The 20,669-nt window shown below is 40.3% G+C and overlaps 1 protein-coding gene and 1 long non-coding RNA gene across 2 annotated transcripts in view; both read right to left on the minus strand.

Annotated features, from left to right (window-relative positions):
* The window catches only part of COG2 (component of oligomeric golgi complex 2), a 60,458-nt gene extending 49,439 nt beyond the window's left edge, over positions 1-11,019 (minus strand). The window contains exons 1-3 of the mRNA XM_072647462.1: positions 10,813-11,019; positions 7,140-7,301; positions 4,750-4,815 (exon numbers count right to left, since the gene is read on the minus strand). Of these exons, the coding sequence (XP_072503563.1) occupies positions 4,750-4,815; positions 7,140-7,301; positions 10,813-10,884 (300 nt within the window). The 5' untranslated portion in view covers positions 10,885-11,019. The remainder of the gene's footprint in view (positions 1-4,749; positions 4,816-7,139; positions 7,302-10,812) is intronic.
* A 4,983-nt stretch (positions 11,020-16,002) lies between these two features.
* LOC140524090 (uncharacterized) lies at positions 16,003-20,304 on the minus strand. The gene is made up of 3 exons (XR_011973562.1): positions 20,150-20,304; positions 17,295-17,348; positions 16,003-16,425 (listed from the first exon to the last, which is right to left on the minus strand). It is a non-coding gene; the product is annotated as an uncharacterized lncRNA (long non-coding RNA).
* Between the last annotated feature and the right edge of the window lie 365 nt (positions 20,305-20,669).

Below are 20,669 nucleotides of genomic sequence, written 5' to 3' on the forward strand. Positions count from 1 at the left end.
GCAATAGGAGGATAATTTAAGTTAAAGGACAGGGATGCTCTATGAAGACATTTTTAGAAAAATTATGACTAAAGGGTGATAAGTGGAATAGACCAGGAGAGGAAAGGAATTAGGAGATTATTTTGATAATTAAGGTCTGACCTAGAGTGAATAAGATGAAAGAAAGAATTAAAAGGACTTCATTACTAGACATAAAGAAAACAAAAAGTTTGTTTATTCAATAAATGTTAATCACATAAAACTGTAACAATATATGCCACTGGCGGGAAAAAAGACATACTATTAGAGGAAAGTGGGACATGTACAAAGAAAATAAAATACAAAATAAAATCTGAATACATAAGAAAATAATGTGGCATCAGATTAGATAAAGGAGAATTCATTTAATTTGGGGGTGTATGTGAAGAATTAGTGGAAGAGGTGATATTTAATTTAGGCTTAGAAGGAAGGGTAGCATGCAAACAGATTAAGATTTGGTGAATAGGATATTCTAAGATTAAGCATAAACACGAACAGAAAGGAACAGGAAAGGCAAGGATGTGCTCAGAGAACAGCACACAGAGAATACATGAGAAGTGGTGTGAGATAAAGTGAATATGGTTAGTTGGATTAGGATTACGGGTGGTTTTGTCAAATCATCAGAGAAAGAAAACAATGCCTTTATCCTTCACCATCATGTGCAGGAAGGTTGGCAAGGACTACCAGTGACACCAAGAGCCTTGCCCCTGAACTCTCTGACTCCTTTTCCAAACATTGGCCCCAGGAGACTGAGACTCCAATAGGGGAAACACAGGAACTGGATTCAGAGGCATCCCTTACTCTGGAACATACAGACACATGTGCAGTCAATTCCTACTCCACTTTGTTTCACCCAACCTTCTTAGAAAAAAATACCACTTTAGCCCTTAATAAGCACTCAGTGTCTACACCAAGATCAGGGTCTCAGATCACATATCTGATCAGGAACCAAATGAAGGGTATCTTTTGAGCACATAATCTCTTGCTACCTTGTGTATCATAGAAGAAATGGCCCTGGAAATGGATCACCAAATACTTACCAACAAAAAACACATGACATGATCTCTCTGTTGGTTTCTTTCCTTATGCCAGGAAGGAAAAGAGCCTGACAACATCTTTTGTAATCACAGGATCTTTGAGTGTAGGAATACTCAAGTCAAATGGCAATTTCTTGGTTTACGGATAGCAAAGTCAATTCCTCAGAACCTAATCACGGTGATTCAGTTAAAGATGTCAAGGTAAAAGCCCTTTTCTCCTATTACTACTCCTCATTCTCTGACTCTTACCCTACTCTTATCACCTCTCCCTACTTCCTATCCTTTCTCCCATCCCTTTTCACTATGCCTTCTCTGGAACCTTTTCTGTCCTTAACAAACTTCCCTTCATCCTAAACCTCTGTCTCTCACACTCTTTCCATTTCCTCATTCTCATAGAAATCTGGCTCCTTCCTGGCAGATAAGACTTCTGAGTTTATCAGTGATAGCTGAAAGGCCACTGGAAAAAGAAGGTGGTAACACAAAAATGAAGAAAAGCAAATGTCCCAATATTCAAAAAAGAAAGAGAACAAATGATATAAACTATTAGCCAATGAGCTTGCCTTAGATTCCTGGGGACATCTGTTTAATAGATTATTAAAGAGATGGTTGGTAAACACCTAGCAAAGGATGTAGTGATTAAAAAGAATCAGAATGGATTCATCAAGAACAGGTCATGTCAGACTGACTTTATTCCCTTTTTTGACAGGATTCTTAAGTAAATGAAGTAGATGATAAGGATATAGTTTAATTAGATTTTAGCTATGACTTTGATAAATTATCTCACATTATTCTTAGGGAAAATGTGAAGAGATACGAGTTGAACTATAATATGATCAGATGGATTCAGAACTGGTTGGATAGCCAAACTCAAAGAGTCACTGTTAATGTGTTAATAGCCACATGGCAACGTCTTTAGCATAGTATCCAAAGGATACGTCCTCGGTCCTGTGCTGCTTCACATTTTTATCAATGACTTAGATAAATGTATAGATAGCATGTAAATAAAATCAGTATATGACAAATTTCAGGAAGGATGACACAGTGGATGACAAAGTCAGGATTCAAAAAGATCTTGACAGGCTAGAGCACTGAATCTCATAAAATGAAATTTAACAGGGATAAATGTAAAATTTTGTACTTGGGTACAAACAAAACAACTTCACAAGTATAGGACAGGAGAGGCATAGAGAGATGAGTAGAAGAGTATATCCAGGAAGGCAGGGCAAAAAAGTTAAGGACTGAAAAAGTGCCATCAAATGTGTCACCAAGTAAACAACCATTTATTAAGTGCCACTACAAACCAGGCACAGTGGAAAGGGCTGGGGACATGAAAGGCCATCAGTTCCCTTTACCCACCCACTCCCAAAAACATGAGTCCCTGCCTTCCAGGAGTTCACAGTCTAATGTGTAGACAATATGCAAATAATCACGTAGAAACAAATTATCTACAGGATAAATTGAAGATAATCAACAGAGGGAAGGCCTTAGTACTAAGGGGGACTGGGAAAGGAGCTGAAGGTTATATTTTAGCTTTTAGCTGGCACTTGCATGAAGCCAGGGACACAAAAAATTCTAGGCATGAGAGAAAGCCAGGGAAAATGCCTAGAATCAGGAGATAGAATGTTTTGTTTAAGTAACAGTAAGGAGGCCTGTGTCACTGGATCACATAATACATAGTGGGGAGGGAAAGGTGATGTAAAGTGTAAGAAAACTAGAAAAGTAGTAAATGGACAAGTTTTAAAAGTCAAAGAGAGGATTTTATATTTGATCCTGGAGGTGATAGGGAACTACTGAAATTTTCTGGGAGTTGGAGCTGGGGGATGACAGGGTCAAACATACACTTTAGGAATATCCTTTGGCAAATGAGAGGAGCACGGACTGAAGTGGGGAGAGACTTGCACCAGAAAGACCAATTATCAGGCTATTGCAGTAATCCAGGAACCAGGTGATAACAGCTTGTACCAGAGTGGGGACAGTGTTAGAGGAAAGGAAAGGGCATACGTGACAGATGGTAAGAAGGTAAAATCAACAGTCCTTGGTAACAAACTGTATGCGGGTGGTGAAAGAGTGTGAGGAATTAAGGATTACAAGCCTACATAAGTGGGAAGATGGTGGCAACCTTGACAGTAACAGGAAAATTAGGAAGAGGACAAGGCTAGGAGGGAAAGGTAATGAACTCAGTCAATTTTGGACATGTTGAGTTTAAGATGCTTATGAAACATAAAGTTTGAAATGCAAGATTGGAGGTCTGGAGGTGGGTTAGGCATGAATATAAGTAGATCTGAGAACCAGATCAGATGTTAATTGACTATGGGAGAGATGATGAGGTCATCAAGGAAAATAGCATGGAGGAAGAGGAAAACAGGTCCCAGGACAAAGCCTTTGGTGATACTCACCCTTAGGAGGTATGATGGAGAAGGTTAGAGAACAAGGACACACTGGTGTCATGAAAACCTAAAGAGTTGAGAATGTCAAGGAGAAGATGTGGCAATTTAGAGATAACTGGTAACCCTGAAGAAAACAATCTCAGTTGAATGATGAGATTGGAAGCCAAATTAAAAAGGACTGGAAATTAAAAAGGACTGGAAAATGTATGAGGAAAAGAGGAGACAAGTGCAGACAATTGTTGCCTAACAGTTTAGCTGTGCAAGGGAAAAGATAAAGAGCAACAGTTTAAGAGGATGGTAAGATGAGTGAAGGCCTTTTTATAAAGAATGGGGAAGACTTGGTCATGAAACTATAGTTTGTAATCAAGATAAAAATGGCATACACTTTAATTATATCTAAAAATATTTAAGAACCTAACTGCACAGACCAAAAATCTGGCCTGGAAAAAAAGGTTTTGACACATTTGATGTTAACACAAACCAATTCAACAGCAATACATAAGCAAGACAAAACTAAGTAAAAATGATAAATTTAAGCATTTTTGGAAATAAATTCACAGAATCTCCTTTCAAGGTTGGTATTGTTCTAATAATGACATATATTTATACAGCCATGAGTTTTGGCATCCTCAGGAGACCTTAACATACCACTCCCCTTTGATGTTAGGATGCTTTGGCAGATTCTCAGGAGCAGGGAAGAATTCTGGGTATCAACATGGCCAATTCTTCCATCAGTAGCTTCAATAATCATAAGACTTTTAGAAAAAGCAAAATTCACTACTCAGGGAAAAGCTGAAGACTACTCATCTAAAGTAAATTTGATTATATGATGTCTTTCTAAATAATTAAAGACCTATTGATTTTAAAAAGTAGATTCCCACTTTAAATAATCTACAACAAAGGGCTCTGTAAGATCAATTTAACCCCCAAAATACCCCCCACAAATCTAAGAAGAAAAAAAGCACAATCAGGAGAATCCTCTGCCCCTTCCTGATTCAGCATACATTAATGCTCAGGGGCCTATATGGCATGAATTAGTAACAAAATATATGGCCCATTATTTATATATACTCCACCTGTGAAGCAGATAACAAGGGTGTTTTACGATCCTTCACCTTCATTCACAAAATCTGTTGCTTTCATCTTTTTCATCAAATCAAAATTTTTAAAAATTGTGAGATCACATGTAAAACAATACATCATTTCATTTCTGGTTGAAGTTATAGTAATTCACCCAATTGTTTTCTCTACAAATAATAAGCATTCCATGTTTGATTATGTATTAGATGACATTATTTTGTACCCACCATAACCTCTTCTCGTAACTGCCCCAAAGGCACAGAGAGCTGGTTGAGGGCTTTGTCCATGCCAACCTAAATGGGAAATTTTGTTAACAAACACATAATTATCAGGAGTGATAGTTATAATGAGTATCAACAAGAAAATAACACTAGATTCACATTCACTTGTCCTGACATCTACATTCAATTGTCAGTTCCTCCTTTTCTATATCATATAAAAGTCTACTACTATATAAGGCTGCAACAAACAATCAAACTAACAGAAATATAAATTTCCAACTACTGTCATTGAAAATGTCTTCCAACATACACTATATGGGAATATAATAAAAATTGTTTTGTATGAAACTTCAAAAATCAGAGAGATAAAGAGAGAAAGAGTCAGGAGAAGACAGATGAAAACTGAGTGGGAGGAAAAGCTGGTTTATTTTAGCATTATCAATAAAAGAAGAGTTTACAAAGCAAATTAAAATTCTAAAGAGGAAGGAAAACTATTCAAATATTATTTCCTCCAGCATTTGAACCTTTCCATTTGTATATTACAGCTTCCTGAGGCTAATTATATAAATTATTTAGAGCAAGTCTCTTAAGGATATTTAAGGGTAAATATTGCCTTAGTCTAGTTCCAATTTAGCATTTATACTTGCAAATAAATCAAACCATGGCAAATTTCTTTCAAAATAACCTTTATTTTCACTTTTTACTATTTCAGACTGGTCTTCCAATTTGACTGAGTCACTGAAGTTTTTACTTTAATAATTGGAAAGTTTCCTCCAAAGTCACAATCATTATATTATTGCCATTTAATAAAGTGCTAACTTCTTTTCAAAGCTAATTGAAAAAGACAGACCAACATAAGAACCAACTTAAAGAAAAATAGGTTTTCCTGGAGAAGCAAGGAATAGTGTATTTATCAGATCTATGGAGAAGGGAAGAATTCTTTACTAAAGGAGAGATAGAATGCATTATGAACTGCAAAATGGATAACTTTGATTACATTAAACTGAGAAGTTTTTGCACAACCAAACCCAATGCAACCAAAATCCGGAGGGATGTAGTAAATTGGGAAAGAATTTTTACAGCTAAGCTCGGGGATAAAGGCCTCATTTCTAGAATATATAGAGAACTGACCCAAATGTATAATCATACAAGTCATTCCCCAATTGATAAATGGTCAAAGGATATGAACAGGCAATTTTCAGAGGAAGAAATTAAAGCTATCTATAATCATATGAAAAAATGCTCTAAATCACTATTGGTTAGAGAGATGCAAATCAAAACAACTCTGAGGTACCACATCACACCTATAAGATTGGCAAACATGACAGAACAAAAAAATGATAAATGCTGGAGAGGATGTGGGAGAGTTGGAACACTAATTCATTGTTGGTGGAGCTGTGAGCGCATCCAACCATTCTGGAGAGCAATTTGGAACTATGCCCAAAGGGCTACAAAAATGTGCATACCCTTTGACCCAGCAATATCGCTACTAGGACTATATCCCCAAGAGATCATAAAAATGGGAAAGGGTCCCACATGTACAAAAATATTTATAGCAGCACTCTATGTAGTTGCCAAAAACTGGAAGTCAAGGGGATGTCCATCAATTGGGGAATGGCTGAATAAATTATGGTATATGAATGTAATGGAGTACTATTGTGCCATAAGAAATGATGAACAAGAAGACTTCAGAGAGGCCTGGAAGGACTTATATGACCTGATGCTGAGTGAAAGGAGCAGAACCAGGAGAACTTTATGCACAGCAACAACCACAGTGTGTGAGAGTTTTTTCTGGTAGACTTAGATTTTTGTAATAACACAAGAACTCCTGAAAAAAAAAAAAAATCCCAATGGTGGACCTCAAGGCAAAATGCCTTCCACACTCAGAGAGAGAAATATGGAAGTCACTCACATAATGTAGCAGATCATGTTTGTGTATGTGTATCTGTTTGTGTATCATGTTCTGATTTGTTATACGGATTCTTTCATTTATCTTAGTCTGACTACATAGCATGACTGTAGTGAAAATATACTCAATAGGAAAGTATATGTAGAATCTATACAGAATTGTATGCAGTCGTGGGGAGGGAGGGAGGTAGTGGGGGGTGGGTGGGGAGGGATAAAATCGCAATTGTATGGCAGTGATTGTTAAACATTAAAAAAATAAAAAAATTAAAAAAAAAAAAAGAAAAAAGAAAAATAGGTTTTCAAATGCCCAAGTTAAAAAAAAAAAGAAAGAAAAGAAATTAACAGGTTTTTAACAAACTTCAGCTTCTATGTTAACTAGTTGCTTCAAACTTCTAAAATCAATCAAGGATAAAAGCTAGAATAGAAATGTAAAACCACTTGGATAAGAACATTAAAAACTACATAAATATACAGCTTTGAATGCTTACTAAGTTTGTTGAAAGGTTGACAAAGTCAGCATAATCCTTATTAATGAGTTCTACCATGGCTGTTTTGAGAAGTTTGTAATAGAGCTCCAGATCATCTCTAAGCTCTTCCAACTGGACCCGTTTCCTACAGTCAGACACAAAATGATCAACATCAAAATCATCCTGAAAAACAAAAACACAACAGGATACAATATTTACAATAATTTCCAACATTCGAAAAAGAAAATATTAAGATAAACAACACAGAAGAAAATGCCTATTTCTGCTGCAAGTTACAAAGCTGTAGGGAAAAATCAATTAAGAGGACTATCAGCAATATAAATGGTAGAGACGTTCACTTTCTGTAGAATTCAAGATGCGGCAGCATTAAACAAGAGCACCCTCTATTGTAGCTTACATTCGGTAAGTGCCTTTATTATTCACATAAATGTGACTTAATTTGGGAAAGATTAGACTGTGCTCTCTGGGACAAACTTGAAAGACACCTTATTTTCACTCATCCATAGGAGTCCTACAGCCCAGCAGCTATAATGCTCACAATTAGACAGAAAGAACAATGACCTATTAGAAATCAGAAGGAATGGTTTCTACTCTTAGCTCTCCCAGTACAGAGAGAAAGCGAGGAGAACAGGGAAGGTTTCAGAGAGGTGGTGCTTGAGCTGCATCCTGAAGGAAGGGAGGGATTCTATGAGGTATCTTGAGGAAGAAGTGCAAACCAAGCAGGGGTGATGGCCACTACAAAAATGGGAGAAGCAGAGAGGGTGGCTTGGCTGCACAACTGATTGAGGGAAGGAAGTGACGTTTATGTGATTCATCTGGAAAGATAAGTTGTAGCTACATCATAAAGGGCTTTACGAACAAAACAGAAGAGTTACACATTTTAGTCTAAAGACAAATGCAAGTCCCTGGAGTTTACTGAATCGGGGAGTGACAAGACTGGACTGGTGGTTAAGGAAACTCACTTGGATTGCTCTGTAGAGGATGGGGATTGGAGAAGGGAAAGAAAACCAATTAGTTGGGCACTGCAGTAGTTCAAGTGAAAGGGAATGAGGGCCTGAACTAAGGTGGTGGCTGAGTAGAAAGAAGGCATCAGAAGGAAGAAAAATTTGGGAAGGAGAAATAGAAAAATTGGCAACTGGATGTGTAGGGTGAGGGAGAGTGAGGAATCAAGGATAACACAGAGGTTACAAAACTTGGAGACTAAAAGAATGGTGTTACCCTTGAGAGAAACTGAATTTAAATTTGGGTATATTGGAGGGTTTGAGGAAGATTTTTGTTTTATAAATGTTGAGTTTTAAGAAGTATACCGGACATTCAATTTCATACAACCAACAGGTTGTTAGTGATATGAGGCTGAAGCTCAGGAGAGAGACAAACTGAATATACAGGTACTAAGGATAATAACGACAGCAATAATAGCAGTTATATAGTACCTAATGTGCCAGGTACTGTGCAAAGTCCTTTATAAATATCAGATTTGATTCTCACAAAAACTCTGAGATGTAGGTCCTATTATGATCCCCATTTTAAGGTTGAGGAAACTGCGGCAGACAGACATTAAGTGACTTGCCCTATCACAGTTAGTGTCTAAGGCCAGATTTGAACTTAGATCTCCCTAAGTTCAGGCCCAGCACTCTATCCACTGCACCACCTAGATCTGGAAATCATCTGTAGAGAGAATAACTACAGGAGCGGAGACTATAGTGAGAAAAGAAGGCCCAGGACAGAACCATGGGGTACACCCACTGTTACTAGGATGACAATGTGGATAACGAATCCAGAAAGTACAGTCAGAGAACAGAGAGAGGGAGAGAGAGAGGGCAATGTCACAAACTCCCAAAGAAGAGAGTATTCAATAAGAGGGGGGTGGTTAACAATGTCAGGTGCTATATAAAAGTCAAGAAGGATAAGGACTGAGAAAAGGCCATTAGATTGGACACCTGACAACTCTGCAGGAATCAATTTCAATTGAGTGATGAAGTCCAAGGTTAGAATGTAAAAAGTTCAGAAAAGAGTGAGTAGAGGAAATTGAGGCATTAAAATATAGATTAAAATTTAAAAACTAGATAAATATATTAAATATTTGGAAAATATATTCCTCCATCAGACTGCAAAAATACAGTACAATAGAGATAATGTTAATTTGCAGTTTTCTAAATCAATATGCAATCAGCAGTGATCCATTTCTATTTGAGTCTGACACTGCTAGTCTAGAACACTGAGACAGCAACTTGGCCAAGGTCACAAAACCAGGATGTATCAAAGCTGGAATATGAACCTAGGTCTTCTTATCTTTGGGGCCAGAATTCTACCCACAACCACACAGCGCCTGTTCAGGACGTCACAAAAGGAATTCATACCATTAGCAAGAGAATGGACTAGATTACAGAAGATAAAGAGACCTCAGAGGCTACCTACTCCAAGCAGGTTCTGGGGCACATGGATTTCAGTGGGCCCATTAACTTGAATAGGAAAAAAATACATCTTTATTGCAATCTATGTTCCTTTTCAATGCTACATATATGCATATGTATACACACACTCTCCCATCCTTAAAGTCCCTCAGGTGTGCAACTTAAGTACCATTCCTGACTCCTTCTCTGTCATCACAAAAGCCTGTCAATTTTACTTTAGTACCATCTCTTACGTATGTCCTCTCCTTTCATACTGTCACCACCTGGTGCAGGCCCTCATCTCTTCAAAACTGGACTGATGCCCTAGGCGGCAGGTTGGTCTCCCCGCCACAAATCTCTCCCCACTTCAGTCCCCCTTACATGCTAAAGTGACGTCCCTAAAGTGTACGTCCCCTTCCAACGTGAACTCCAGTGGCTCCCCATTACCTCCAGGATTCAGTATAAAACCCTGTTTGGCGTTCAAAGCTCTTTATAAACTGCCCCCTCAGCCCCCGCCTTCACAGTCTTCTCACCCAAAGGGTGACCCTGGCTTCCTTGCTGTTCCTAGAACAAGACCCTCCAAGTCCTGATTCCAGGCATTTTCCCCGATCATCCCTCCTGCTGGGATTTCTCTACCTCCACCTCCGCCTTCGGCTTTCTTCAAATCTCGGTTTGAACCCCATTTTCTTCTGCAAGAAGCCTTTCTAGGTCCTAACCTTTAATTTCTGTGCTTCTCTTCTCTCTGCACAAAGCACAGCTGTCTGCATAATTCTCGCCCCGTCAGACTTCAAGCTGCTCGAGAGCAAGAGCTGTCACCACCTCTGTGCCAGCCTGGCACACGGGGAGCACTTAAGAACTGTTTACCGACGGGCTGTTTCACTTAATGCATGTAAAAACACTGTTCTGGAAAGGCATCGACAGCCTTCACCAGGCTGCCCAAAGGGTTCGCGACCCGGGCAAGGGTAGGAAGCCGAGGTCCGCTCTAACTCTGACCTGGCCAGGACGCCGCTGCCCCCTAAGGAAGCCCGGCGTGGGGAGCCTTGAGGGCCAGGCTAACAAGCCCGGGCTCCTAGAGCTGCCCCGGACTTCTCAAAGTTTGGGTCGGTTGCCCCGCTCCCCCCCCCTCCCCCAGCGTCCACTCCCTGCCGAGGGTCGCGCTCGGACCGGAGCTGGCGGCGGCAGACGCAGCAGCAGCCCCTCCAGGCAGTGCCCGCCCCCGGGGGCACCGGGGCCCCGCCGAGGGGAGGAGTCGCTGGGCCCTCAGCCCGGCGCGCCCGCACCTTCATGAACTCGTCCTTGTCGAAGCACAGCGTATCCGGCCCTTTGGGCAGGTTCATCCTCCTCTTCTCCATCCTGCCCGGCGCGAGCCCGCCTCGGGCCCAACTCCGGCAGCCTCGGTCAACGCAGGAAGGAGCCCGAAGCCGAGCCGGAGACAGGAGGCGGGAGACGGGGCCGGCACTTCCGCCAACGCGGCAGCGCCTGCGCCGCGGCCAACGATTGGGCCCGAGAGCCAGAGGGGAGCTCTCCTTCCGCTCGCCGCCGGGAGGGACGCGGATGGCTCTGACGGTACCTTCCAGAGATGACGTGCTGCCCCCTGGAGGGCGGAGGGTCGCACTGCAGCCCGGAGGCTGAGCAGCGAACCAGTCTCTTTCACAACCTGAACCAAAAGGAGGAGGAGGAGGAGGAGAAAGTAAGACCTGGCGGAGGTAGGAGTGATCGATCGCACATCCCGGTCGCTTTGCTTCCTCCACCGATTCTGAGAAAGAAGTTGGATGTTTGCACTGACTCAGTTCCTGGAGCCCCGACATCACCTACCTCCGCATCATATACAATTGTTCTTATTTGCAATGGAGATGCGTCTTTCTCTGTGTTGTTGGTTAGTCCTGTCCCTATTTCGTAACCCTTTGGGGTTTTCTTGGCAAAGATACCGTAGTTTGCCATCTCCTTCTGCGGCTCACTTTACAGATAAGGAAACTGACGAATCAGAGTACTGGGACTCGCCCAGGGTCACACGGCTAGTCAGTATCCGAGGCCAGCTTTGAAATCTACAAGGTGAGTCTTCCCACCTCCAGTCTGTCTCCACTGTGCCACCTAGCACTCACCCACAAATTGTTGTACACATCTTACACCAGGGGTGGGGAGCCTGCGTCCTCGAGGCCACATGTGGCTCTCTAGGTCCTTAAGTGGGGGCCTTTGACTGAATACAAACTTCGCAGAGCAAATTCCCATAATAAAAGGATTTTTTCTGTAAAACGACCTGTATTCCCACCCCCCTCCCAGTGTATTACGTGGGCTGCCTTCATTCAGGTCTTCATCACTTCCCACCTGGACAATTTTAATAATCTCTTAGATGATCATCTGGCTCCAATCTCTACCTTTTCTAATTCATTATTCACAACTGTCAAAATAATCTTCCTTAAAGCAAGGTTCCGATCATGTCATTCCTCTGCCCAAAAAACCCTCAGTAGCTCTGTTCCTTTCAGAAAGAAATATAATTTCTTCAGCCTGGTATTTGAGACCTTCCATAATTTGGCTCTAATTTACCTTTTGAACCTTTTTTTTCACATTATGTTCATGACTTCACATTCAGTCATGCCACTTTCTGTCAAATTGGACTACTAATTCTTCCCTAAAATAGTTCTTCAATCCCCTTGGACTTGAATGTACTTGCTTTTTTTCTCTATCTGTGGAAATCCTTCTTTCCCTGTGTAGCACACCCTTCGGGACTACTTCTTCAACTGGAAACTCACGCTGACCGGTTATGTTCTGTGGCATTCCCCCAAAAGCCTAGACTTATTCTCTCATAAATCTACATATTGAGTGGGTGTTCACTGACAGTAAGGACAATGATAGTGAGACGTATGTGGTAGATCATGCCTTATTTTTAGAAATCCTCTTTTCCCTTTGTAGAGCCCTCATAAAGTTTAAGGATGGATAAGTCATTCCACTGCTCACCTCCTTCTGGGCTGCCTCCTTCTGAGAAATGACATCTTTGCTGGATAGGTTGATCTGCTGCTGAACAGGACTGATCTGTTTCAGGGCTAGGATATTACACTAATGCAAAACTGGGCTGTTCCTCTGCTTATATGATCTACTTTTCTGCTAGACCAGGAGGCTCAGCTGATGATAATTCTCTTTGTCCTCTACTTCTCCAGTGCTGCAGAAGAGAAGTCTCTGGATGTTACCACACGATCTTCCTAGGTCTTACAGTGTTCACAAGGTAGCTGCATGGGCACTACCTTGTCAAAGTTGGTGCTCAGTCACCTTTAGACTGCTGTGGCTACTGCTCTTGACTATGATAGACACTATAATTGATACCACTTATCTCTAACAGAGGACAGGGCATCTTATGGAACTCTGGATCTCCTAAACTCACAAGGTCACTTGGACACTCCCCTCTAAGAATATTCATTTGCAAAAGATCAGGTAAGAATAAATATAAAGAATCAGAGGCAGCTATTTGCTTACAGCTGGATAAGAGACTGAGTTGCTGCCCTTCCCCCACCTGAAGCCCCCAAGGAAAGAGAGACATGAAGAGTAAGCCATCCCTTTTGTTTATCCACTGAGTTCTGGCTCAGCAACCCCTGTGTGATCAGTTCTTCTGTCTTAGCAGACAATTAGAAGACTTTTTTGTAATCGTATAATACCAGTCCTTCAGTCACATGAGGCCAAAAACCAGCTCCTCTTGTTTCCAAATGGTTGTTTCTACCCCAGCTGTATTTAGAGGCTCAGCAAGGTGCCCTATGTATATTCAAACATCACTATCCCTCCTTCCAACCAAGAATATTCTCTTTCTCCATCCTCAAATTTTTCTATGCCATTTTTCATGGCTCTGTCCTTTGTCCCTATCATACTCCGCTCTATATTTACTTGTGTGTATATTAATATATACATATAAGTGTATATATATATATATATATATATATATATATATATATATATAATATACTGTAATCTCCTTGAGGGCAGGGACATATCATTTTTGAACTTTGCATCCCTGGTGCCTAGCATAGTGCCAGTACATATTCAGGGAATTGAATTAAGTGTAAGAGGCACTTAAAATATTTCTGTCAAGTGAATGAATAAGTTAATGAATTTCCCATCCTTCTTTCTTCCTCTTGAAGAAGCTTTTATTTTCTTGATTTGTCTGAGGCTGGTTTATCAATTTCCTCACAAAACATTTTGACAAGATGACATATCCATTGGATTGAAGACCTTTTTGTTTTGCCCTCCCCTCCACACCCATTCTTCACTCCCTGCTCATCTCTTGCTATAGCCAGAATCCAGGTGAGATCATCATTTCTCAGAAGCTCAGCATGAAGAACAAAGAGAATGTTCTCTATATTTCTCTTTTCATTCTCTTCTTTCTAGCCCCCATGAAATATATTATTTTTATATTCCCTTTTTCCTTTCTTCCTCTCTCCTTTTGTCCTTTCCCCGTAAGTTGTGATTGTCACGGACAAACCTTAGATTGTGATTCATTAATGCCTGCTCTTCCCCCGTATTCCGAACACCCAACTCATCCATCTCACTCAGCACTTTTCATCTTATAACAACGCTTGTACAGAACCAAATGAGGCCACCTTTCCTGTGGCCTGATTTTATATAAGCTTGGCCTGGATTGTTCCCCGAAATGCTATACGCAATGATAAGCTCCCAAAGAGCATTATACAAATGTTCCCCTTCTGAAAGGGAGGGAGAGCAGAGAAATCCCTCCAAATGTCCTGCTGCTGTGACCAAGGAAGCCTTAAACAGGAAATTGCTGATATTTTCTAAGAATGGAAAAGAATTAGCCCCTGGACTTGATATGTGTAAAGCCAGCCTGGAAGAATTGTCCTTGCCACTAACAAGAAGGGAGAATATGAACTATATTTTCTTTCCTGGAAATCAGTACAGAGTGTCAAAGCAGAAGGATAAACCTAAGCTAGCTTTCCCTGAGGTGTAGCACATCATTTTTCTTTTGTCGTTATAAAAAACAAAGAAAAAGGAAAATATCTAGACCTTTATATCACAGATTTTATCAAAATTCCACTCCAGCCTTCCTCTCTGACTCAGATTGATTACATGTGCTGGTTCCTTTAAAGCAGGAGCAAGGATTACTTTTTTCTTTTCTTTTCTTTCTGTTCTTTTCTTTTAAACCATATACGCTATAGGGTATAGTACTTTTGCATGACTTATCTTCATTATTCTGTTTTCTTCTCTGCTGGTACCTGAAAATTCTTATGAGAAGCAATGTGTCAATTTTCTCAATTTTGAAAATAAGGTTGGATCCTTTTCTTCCCTTCTCAAACTTTGCCCCCCTCACCACGTCCCCTCTCTTCCAGTTTAGGACCTTGCCTTTTACTTTCCTTAGAAAATCGAGGTTGTGTTTTGTTTTGTTTTCTTTCTCATGGTTTCTCCCATTCGTTATAATTCTTCAATGCATCATAACTAATGTGAAAATTTGTTTAATAGGAATATATGTGTAGAGTCTATATGAGACTGCAAATTGTCCTGGGGAGGGAGGTGGGAAGGAGGGGGAGAAAATTTAAAACTTATGAAGAGAATACTGAAAACTAAAAATAAACAAATTAATTATGTAAAAAAAGAAAATTGAGGTCATTCAAACTGAGCTCTTTATCTCAAAATCCCATGAAAGCATAGCCTACTCTGCCCTCTTTTCCATCATCCGCTGTACTTGGAGTTCTGGACTTTGAGCCAGGAAGATATGGGTTCCTGTCCTATCTTAGATACTTATTAGCCTTGTGACTTTGGGTTAGTCACTAACCTCTCTCATCTGCAAAGTGAGGGGGTTTGACTCAAAGGTCCCTTCTCAATATATGAACCTAGGTGGACCATCTTCTTGACAAGGCCAACCTTTCTGCATGTATACTTGATCCCATCTTCTCCAGCAGTTTGTATCTTCCTACCTGCCTAATCATTCCTTGTCAATCCCCTCTGGAGCATCATCTATAGCCTTACCTGTAACCATAGATGTTACCAAAGGGTTTATCCTAGGTCCTATGCTCTTCTCTCTCTTCATTCTTTCTCACTTGGTAGCTTCATCAGCTCTCATGTATTCTACTACACAGAGATAACTCCCAAATCTATGTATTCAACCCTAGTCTCTCCCCTGACCTTCAGTTTCACATTACTGATTGCCTATTGGATATTTTAAACTTAATATCCAGAAGACATCTCAGACTTAATATGTTTAAAACTGAATTCATTTTTTACCCTAAACCTTCCCCTGTTCCAAACTTCTCGATAAGGCACCCCAATTCTTCTGTCTCCCAGTTTTGCAACTTTGCCATTATCTTCAACTTTTTACCCTTTCTCACTTCCCATATCCAGAGTTGCTAATTCTTGCCTTCTTCACCTCCAATATATCTCTCCTATCTGAGCCCCCCTCTCTACTCACACCATTATCACTTTAGTTAAGGCCCTCTTCACTTCTGTTAATGAAAAACCATATCACAAGTCCATGAGACGTGTTGGAACTGGATTTATTACAAGAGAAAGGACATTCATATGGGAACTGGAGCCCAGCAAGGCAGGTAAAGTCTTGGATATTTAAGTTACAGGGAAAAGAGGAAGTCATAAGAGAGGGGAACAGGACTAATCCTCTCCTGAGAGAGAGGAGAAATCATGAATAAATAAAATGACAAAAGCAGCGTTCTTTTCCTTTGGGAACTGCTAGACCATGAAGATAGGATGGTCTACTTCTGTACAAGGGTCCCAGCTGCACAAAACAGTTTCTCAGTCTGGGCAGACTTGACTCACAAGGACCCACAGGGAGTCCAACTTGGGCTGCAAATAACAAATCCTTTCGGCTCAGGATGGGTGACTTTGTCCTTGATGTGTTCAGGGTTTCTTGCATACTCCAGGTCCAGTGTTTCTGGAAAATATGGCACCTCAAAAAGACAAGTTCAGGGGACCTCTTAACACCTCTCAACTAAATCATTGCAGAAGCTTCCAGATTAATCTCCCTATCTCAATTGTCTCATTGCTCCAATCCATCCTACACATGACTACTGAAGTGATTTTTACTTAAATGCAGATCTGATATGTCACTTCTCTATGCAATCAACTCCAGTGGGTTCTTATTGCCCCTAGAATTATCCTTTTAACTTTTAAAACCCTCTTACTCTGCCTCTCACCCCTGCCAACTAATTTTTTCAAGCCTCCCTCATCCACATCCTGCAATTTGACCAAACAGGCCTTCCTTCTCTTTTTCACATATGAGGCTCTGGCTCCCATCTCTGTGCTTCTTTATAGGCTTTCCTACATGCCCAGAATAGATAGCTAGGTGACACAGGGGATACAGGTCCAGGCCTGGAGTCAAGCAGACCTGAGTTCAAATGTGACCTCAGACACTTCCTAGCTGTGTGACCCTGAGGAAGTCACTGAACCCTCTTTGCCTCAGTTTCCTTATCTGTACAATGAGCTGGAGAAGGAAATGACAAACTACTCCAAGTATCTTTGCCAATAAAGCCCCAAATGGGGTCATGAAGAGTCAAACACAACTAAACACAAACCACACGCACACACAGACTCCCAGGATACATTCCCTCTTTACCTTGCCCTAGAGGGTTTCTTTCTTCCTTTAAATTAAAGCTTAAGTGCCATTTTCTGCCCTTTCCTTTCCTGATCCTACCAACTATTAGTGATCTCAATCTATCTCGTATTTAACTACTATATATTCATTCAGTTTATATTTTTGCTGTGTGTCCTTATTTTGGGTAGTTTTTTGTTGATATCTTTTGTTTTTTATATCGCTTACATTTCTCCTTGTATCCTTCCGCGTACCCTCTACTCCCTTCTGAAGATCCAGCTCCTATAATAAAGAAATGTTTAAAAGAGGAAGATGAGGGGGAGAAAATCATCAAAATCAATCAATGTATTCAAAAACATCTGGTTTTTTATTGGAATATTTCACATCTTTGGAAATCCACCTCTTCAAAAGATTTCAGGGAGGTGCCAATCAATAAGCATTTCTTAGTACTTGCTGCGTGCCAGGAATGGTATCTTGTAATATGCCTTCTTTTGGGCCAAGCTTTATAATTTTACAATTCAGTTTTGATTATCATGGCCATTGTTCTTTACATTTGCATTATTGTCATCATTGTGCCCATTTTTTCCTGGCTCTGCTTTGTTAGTTTATGTAAGGCTTTCGCTGCTTCTCTGTATTCACCATCTTTGTTGTTTCACACAGCACAGTAATATTCCATTGCATTCCTGTACCACAATCTGTTTAGCCATATCCCCTAATCAGAATATATGGATATTTTAATCATTTTATTTGCATTATTCCAAACTGCTTTCCATATTGTTTGTATCAATTCACAACTCTACCAACAATGCATCAGTGTGCGTTTCAACAACCCATCCAACAAGAAAAGAGTGGATGTGATGAGGAAAGGCAAATTGAAGGCATTATGAGGATCCCAGGAGAAAGTACCTAAGGGAACTTTGTGAGTACCCTGATGATGTGTGTGTTCATCCTTTGTTGCCAAAGAAGATCATGCCATCAGAGAAATAATGACATGACTTATTTTTGAGGGAGGGAGGGCTGTGCAGTTTACCAGCTTCACTTCTCCTCCAGAGCCATCTGAATCCAGTGACCAGATATTCATCAGGATGACTGGAGATGAGACAGGATGAGACAATTGGGGTTAAGTGACTTGCCCAAGGTCACACAGCTAGTGAGTGTCAAGTGTCTGAGGTGAGATTTGAACTTGGGTCCTTCTGACTCCTGCACTGGTTCTCTATCCACCGTACCACCTAGCTCCCCTCCGTGAGTACCCTATAAAGAAGAGAAAAGAACCAAGCAAAACTTGGAGCTGTGAATTACCACTTTATCATATGTATTCTATAAATTTGAGCCCTCTTTCCCCTGAACTCTGCATGTACTAGTAGGAGAATATATTGCAGACTTTTGGGGTATATGTGTGATGTTTAATACTACCATTTATTTACAATTACAGTTGTAATGTAATGTAATGTAATCAATGAGGGCAGCATGCTGGTAGGCACTCATGAGTTATAATCCTAGAAAAGTACCCCCAACTAGAACAGTAGCCAACTTTCCAAGGCCAAGGAGAGTAGCTGCAGAGTATGTGCCAAATGTTCTTGTCTTCCCCATTTGGAACGTACAGTCCTCATGAGAAGGAATCTTTTCATTCTCTGTACTGACATTCCTGTACCTAGTAGAGTTCCTAGCACATAATCAGTGCTTAATAAGTGTTTATTGATTGATTAGAAAGCTATTAGGCCATATCTAACATCTTGTACACTGCTCAGAAAGATATAAAAATGGACATTTAAATAGCATAGCAGACAATCAAGGAGATGACCTATGCCTCCATCTATCTGATTGAAGTACCAACTCATTTTCTTCAAGGATCCTAAAACTGGGTCTAGTGAGAAGTGAATAAATGACAATTTCATATTCATGTCTAAATGCTTCCCAATTCTCCTTTTAATTTAATTTGCTCATCAAAGTACATACATGCACATAGCTTATTAGGCAACCAGTGATTTTCTCAAGAAGGCAAGTTCAACTTAATAGAAAGAATTGAGTTGCAAAAAGAACACTGGATTTAGAATCAAAGGACTTGAGTTTGAATCTAAGCTGTTATTTTTTTTACCTGTGTTGCTTTGAATAAATCACTTAATCTTTCTGAGCTTAAACATCCTTATCTCTAAAATAAGAAATTTCAACCAAATAACCTCTGAGATTCCTTCCAGCAATAACTCCCATAAAATTGCAGGCCATTGATAGAGAACTAAAAGGGACCATAGAGGCCATTTAATGCAATTCTCATTTTACAAGAGGAAACTAAGGTTAGTGACTTCCCAAGGTCACACTGACAATATGTATCAGAGGTGCACTTTGAAGGCAAGTCTTCTGATTCAGAACGTGCTCTTTCCAGTGCTTATACCAGATTTTCTCATCTTTTTCAAAGTTTTCCCCTTTTCTGTCTCCCAATTCTGTCCCATCTCCTTTCCTTTGTAGCATACACCACCCTGCCCTTTACTCATAGCTAAACATTTACCCATCTTATTCTGCCTCTCTAGAAAACTTAGTTCCACATTTTAGTTGTTTTGAGATGGACCCCCATTCCTCTTCCCACACCTCCCTATTTATAGTTTTCACATATTGGTAGGTTTGCTGCAGATCTCTGAAAAACTAGAGGGAGAAATATCTAACCACAAAAACAGAAGTTCATGCAGTAACCATGACTGCAGTCACATCAGGTTTTTGAATCTTAAAGCAGCAACTAGATAACTATTTGCTGTGTTCTTATATGAAGGAAGTTTTTCATTTAAGAATGAATCATGTGCTGATGGGGAAAGAAAATACAGTTTGGGAAGACGTTTTGGTAAGGGGAGGTGTAGGAATGACTGTTGTGGTCTCAAGTTTGACTTGGAAGTCCTTAAAATGGAAGAGAAGGGGCCATTTGAAAGTCCCTCCTTTTTATGGTTGTGATTGACCTGGCACTTTGATGTTTACATACATATTAGAAGGCAATCTGATAAAAAAAAGTACCCACCCATAACCTTGACATCTATCAAGTTGTTGCATAAATATTAACATAACTCCCAAATATTTTACTATACATAGTTTGGAAAAACCTTGGATTTTGGGAGCTTCTCTGATATCCATAAGACCCTCTTGAAACAGGCTGTCTCCTTTGGACATCCTCTCCCCACTCCACCTGCCCTTCCCTGAACACATACATCCTCCTCTTGTCTGGCACCACCCTCCTCTAATCACCACAGTTCCCTTCTCTGACATCTACAAAACTGTCCTTTGTTCTTGAAGAGGACCATGTGATCAGGGAGGTGCGGTCATGACTTGTGTCAACCAATGAGAAGTTTGTTCTTAGAAAGACAAATAAAATTTGGCTGCGTGTGAGTATTTATTTCTCTCAAATCTTGTGGAACATGCATATAGAGATATGCATAGAAGTTCACTGTAGACAATGAACTCAAGGATGGACAGACACAAGAGATATTCTACCGTCAGAGCAATTCACTCTTCCCTCTCCTTCTTGGCTCAGCATGCCTATATCAGCTAAAATTATGGTTTTCATATGTGTTAACCATAATACAAAAAAGAAATTTTATTAATTGGATAGGTTGTAAATACAGT

The sequence above is a fragment of the Notamacropus eugenii genome, chromosome 2, assembly GCF_028372415.1.
Source record: "Notamacropus eugenii isolate mMacEug1 chromosome 2, mMacEug1.pri_v2, whole genome shotgun sequence".
Lineage (NCBI taxonomy): Eukaryota > Metazoa > Chordata > Mammalia > Diprotodontia > Macropodidae > Notamacropus > Notamacropus eugenii.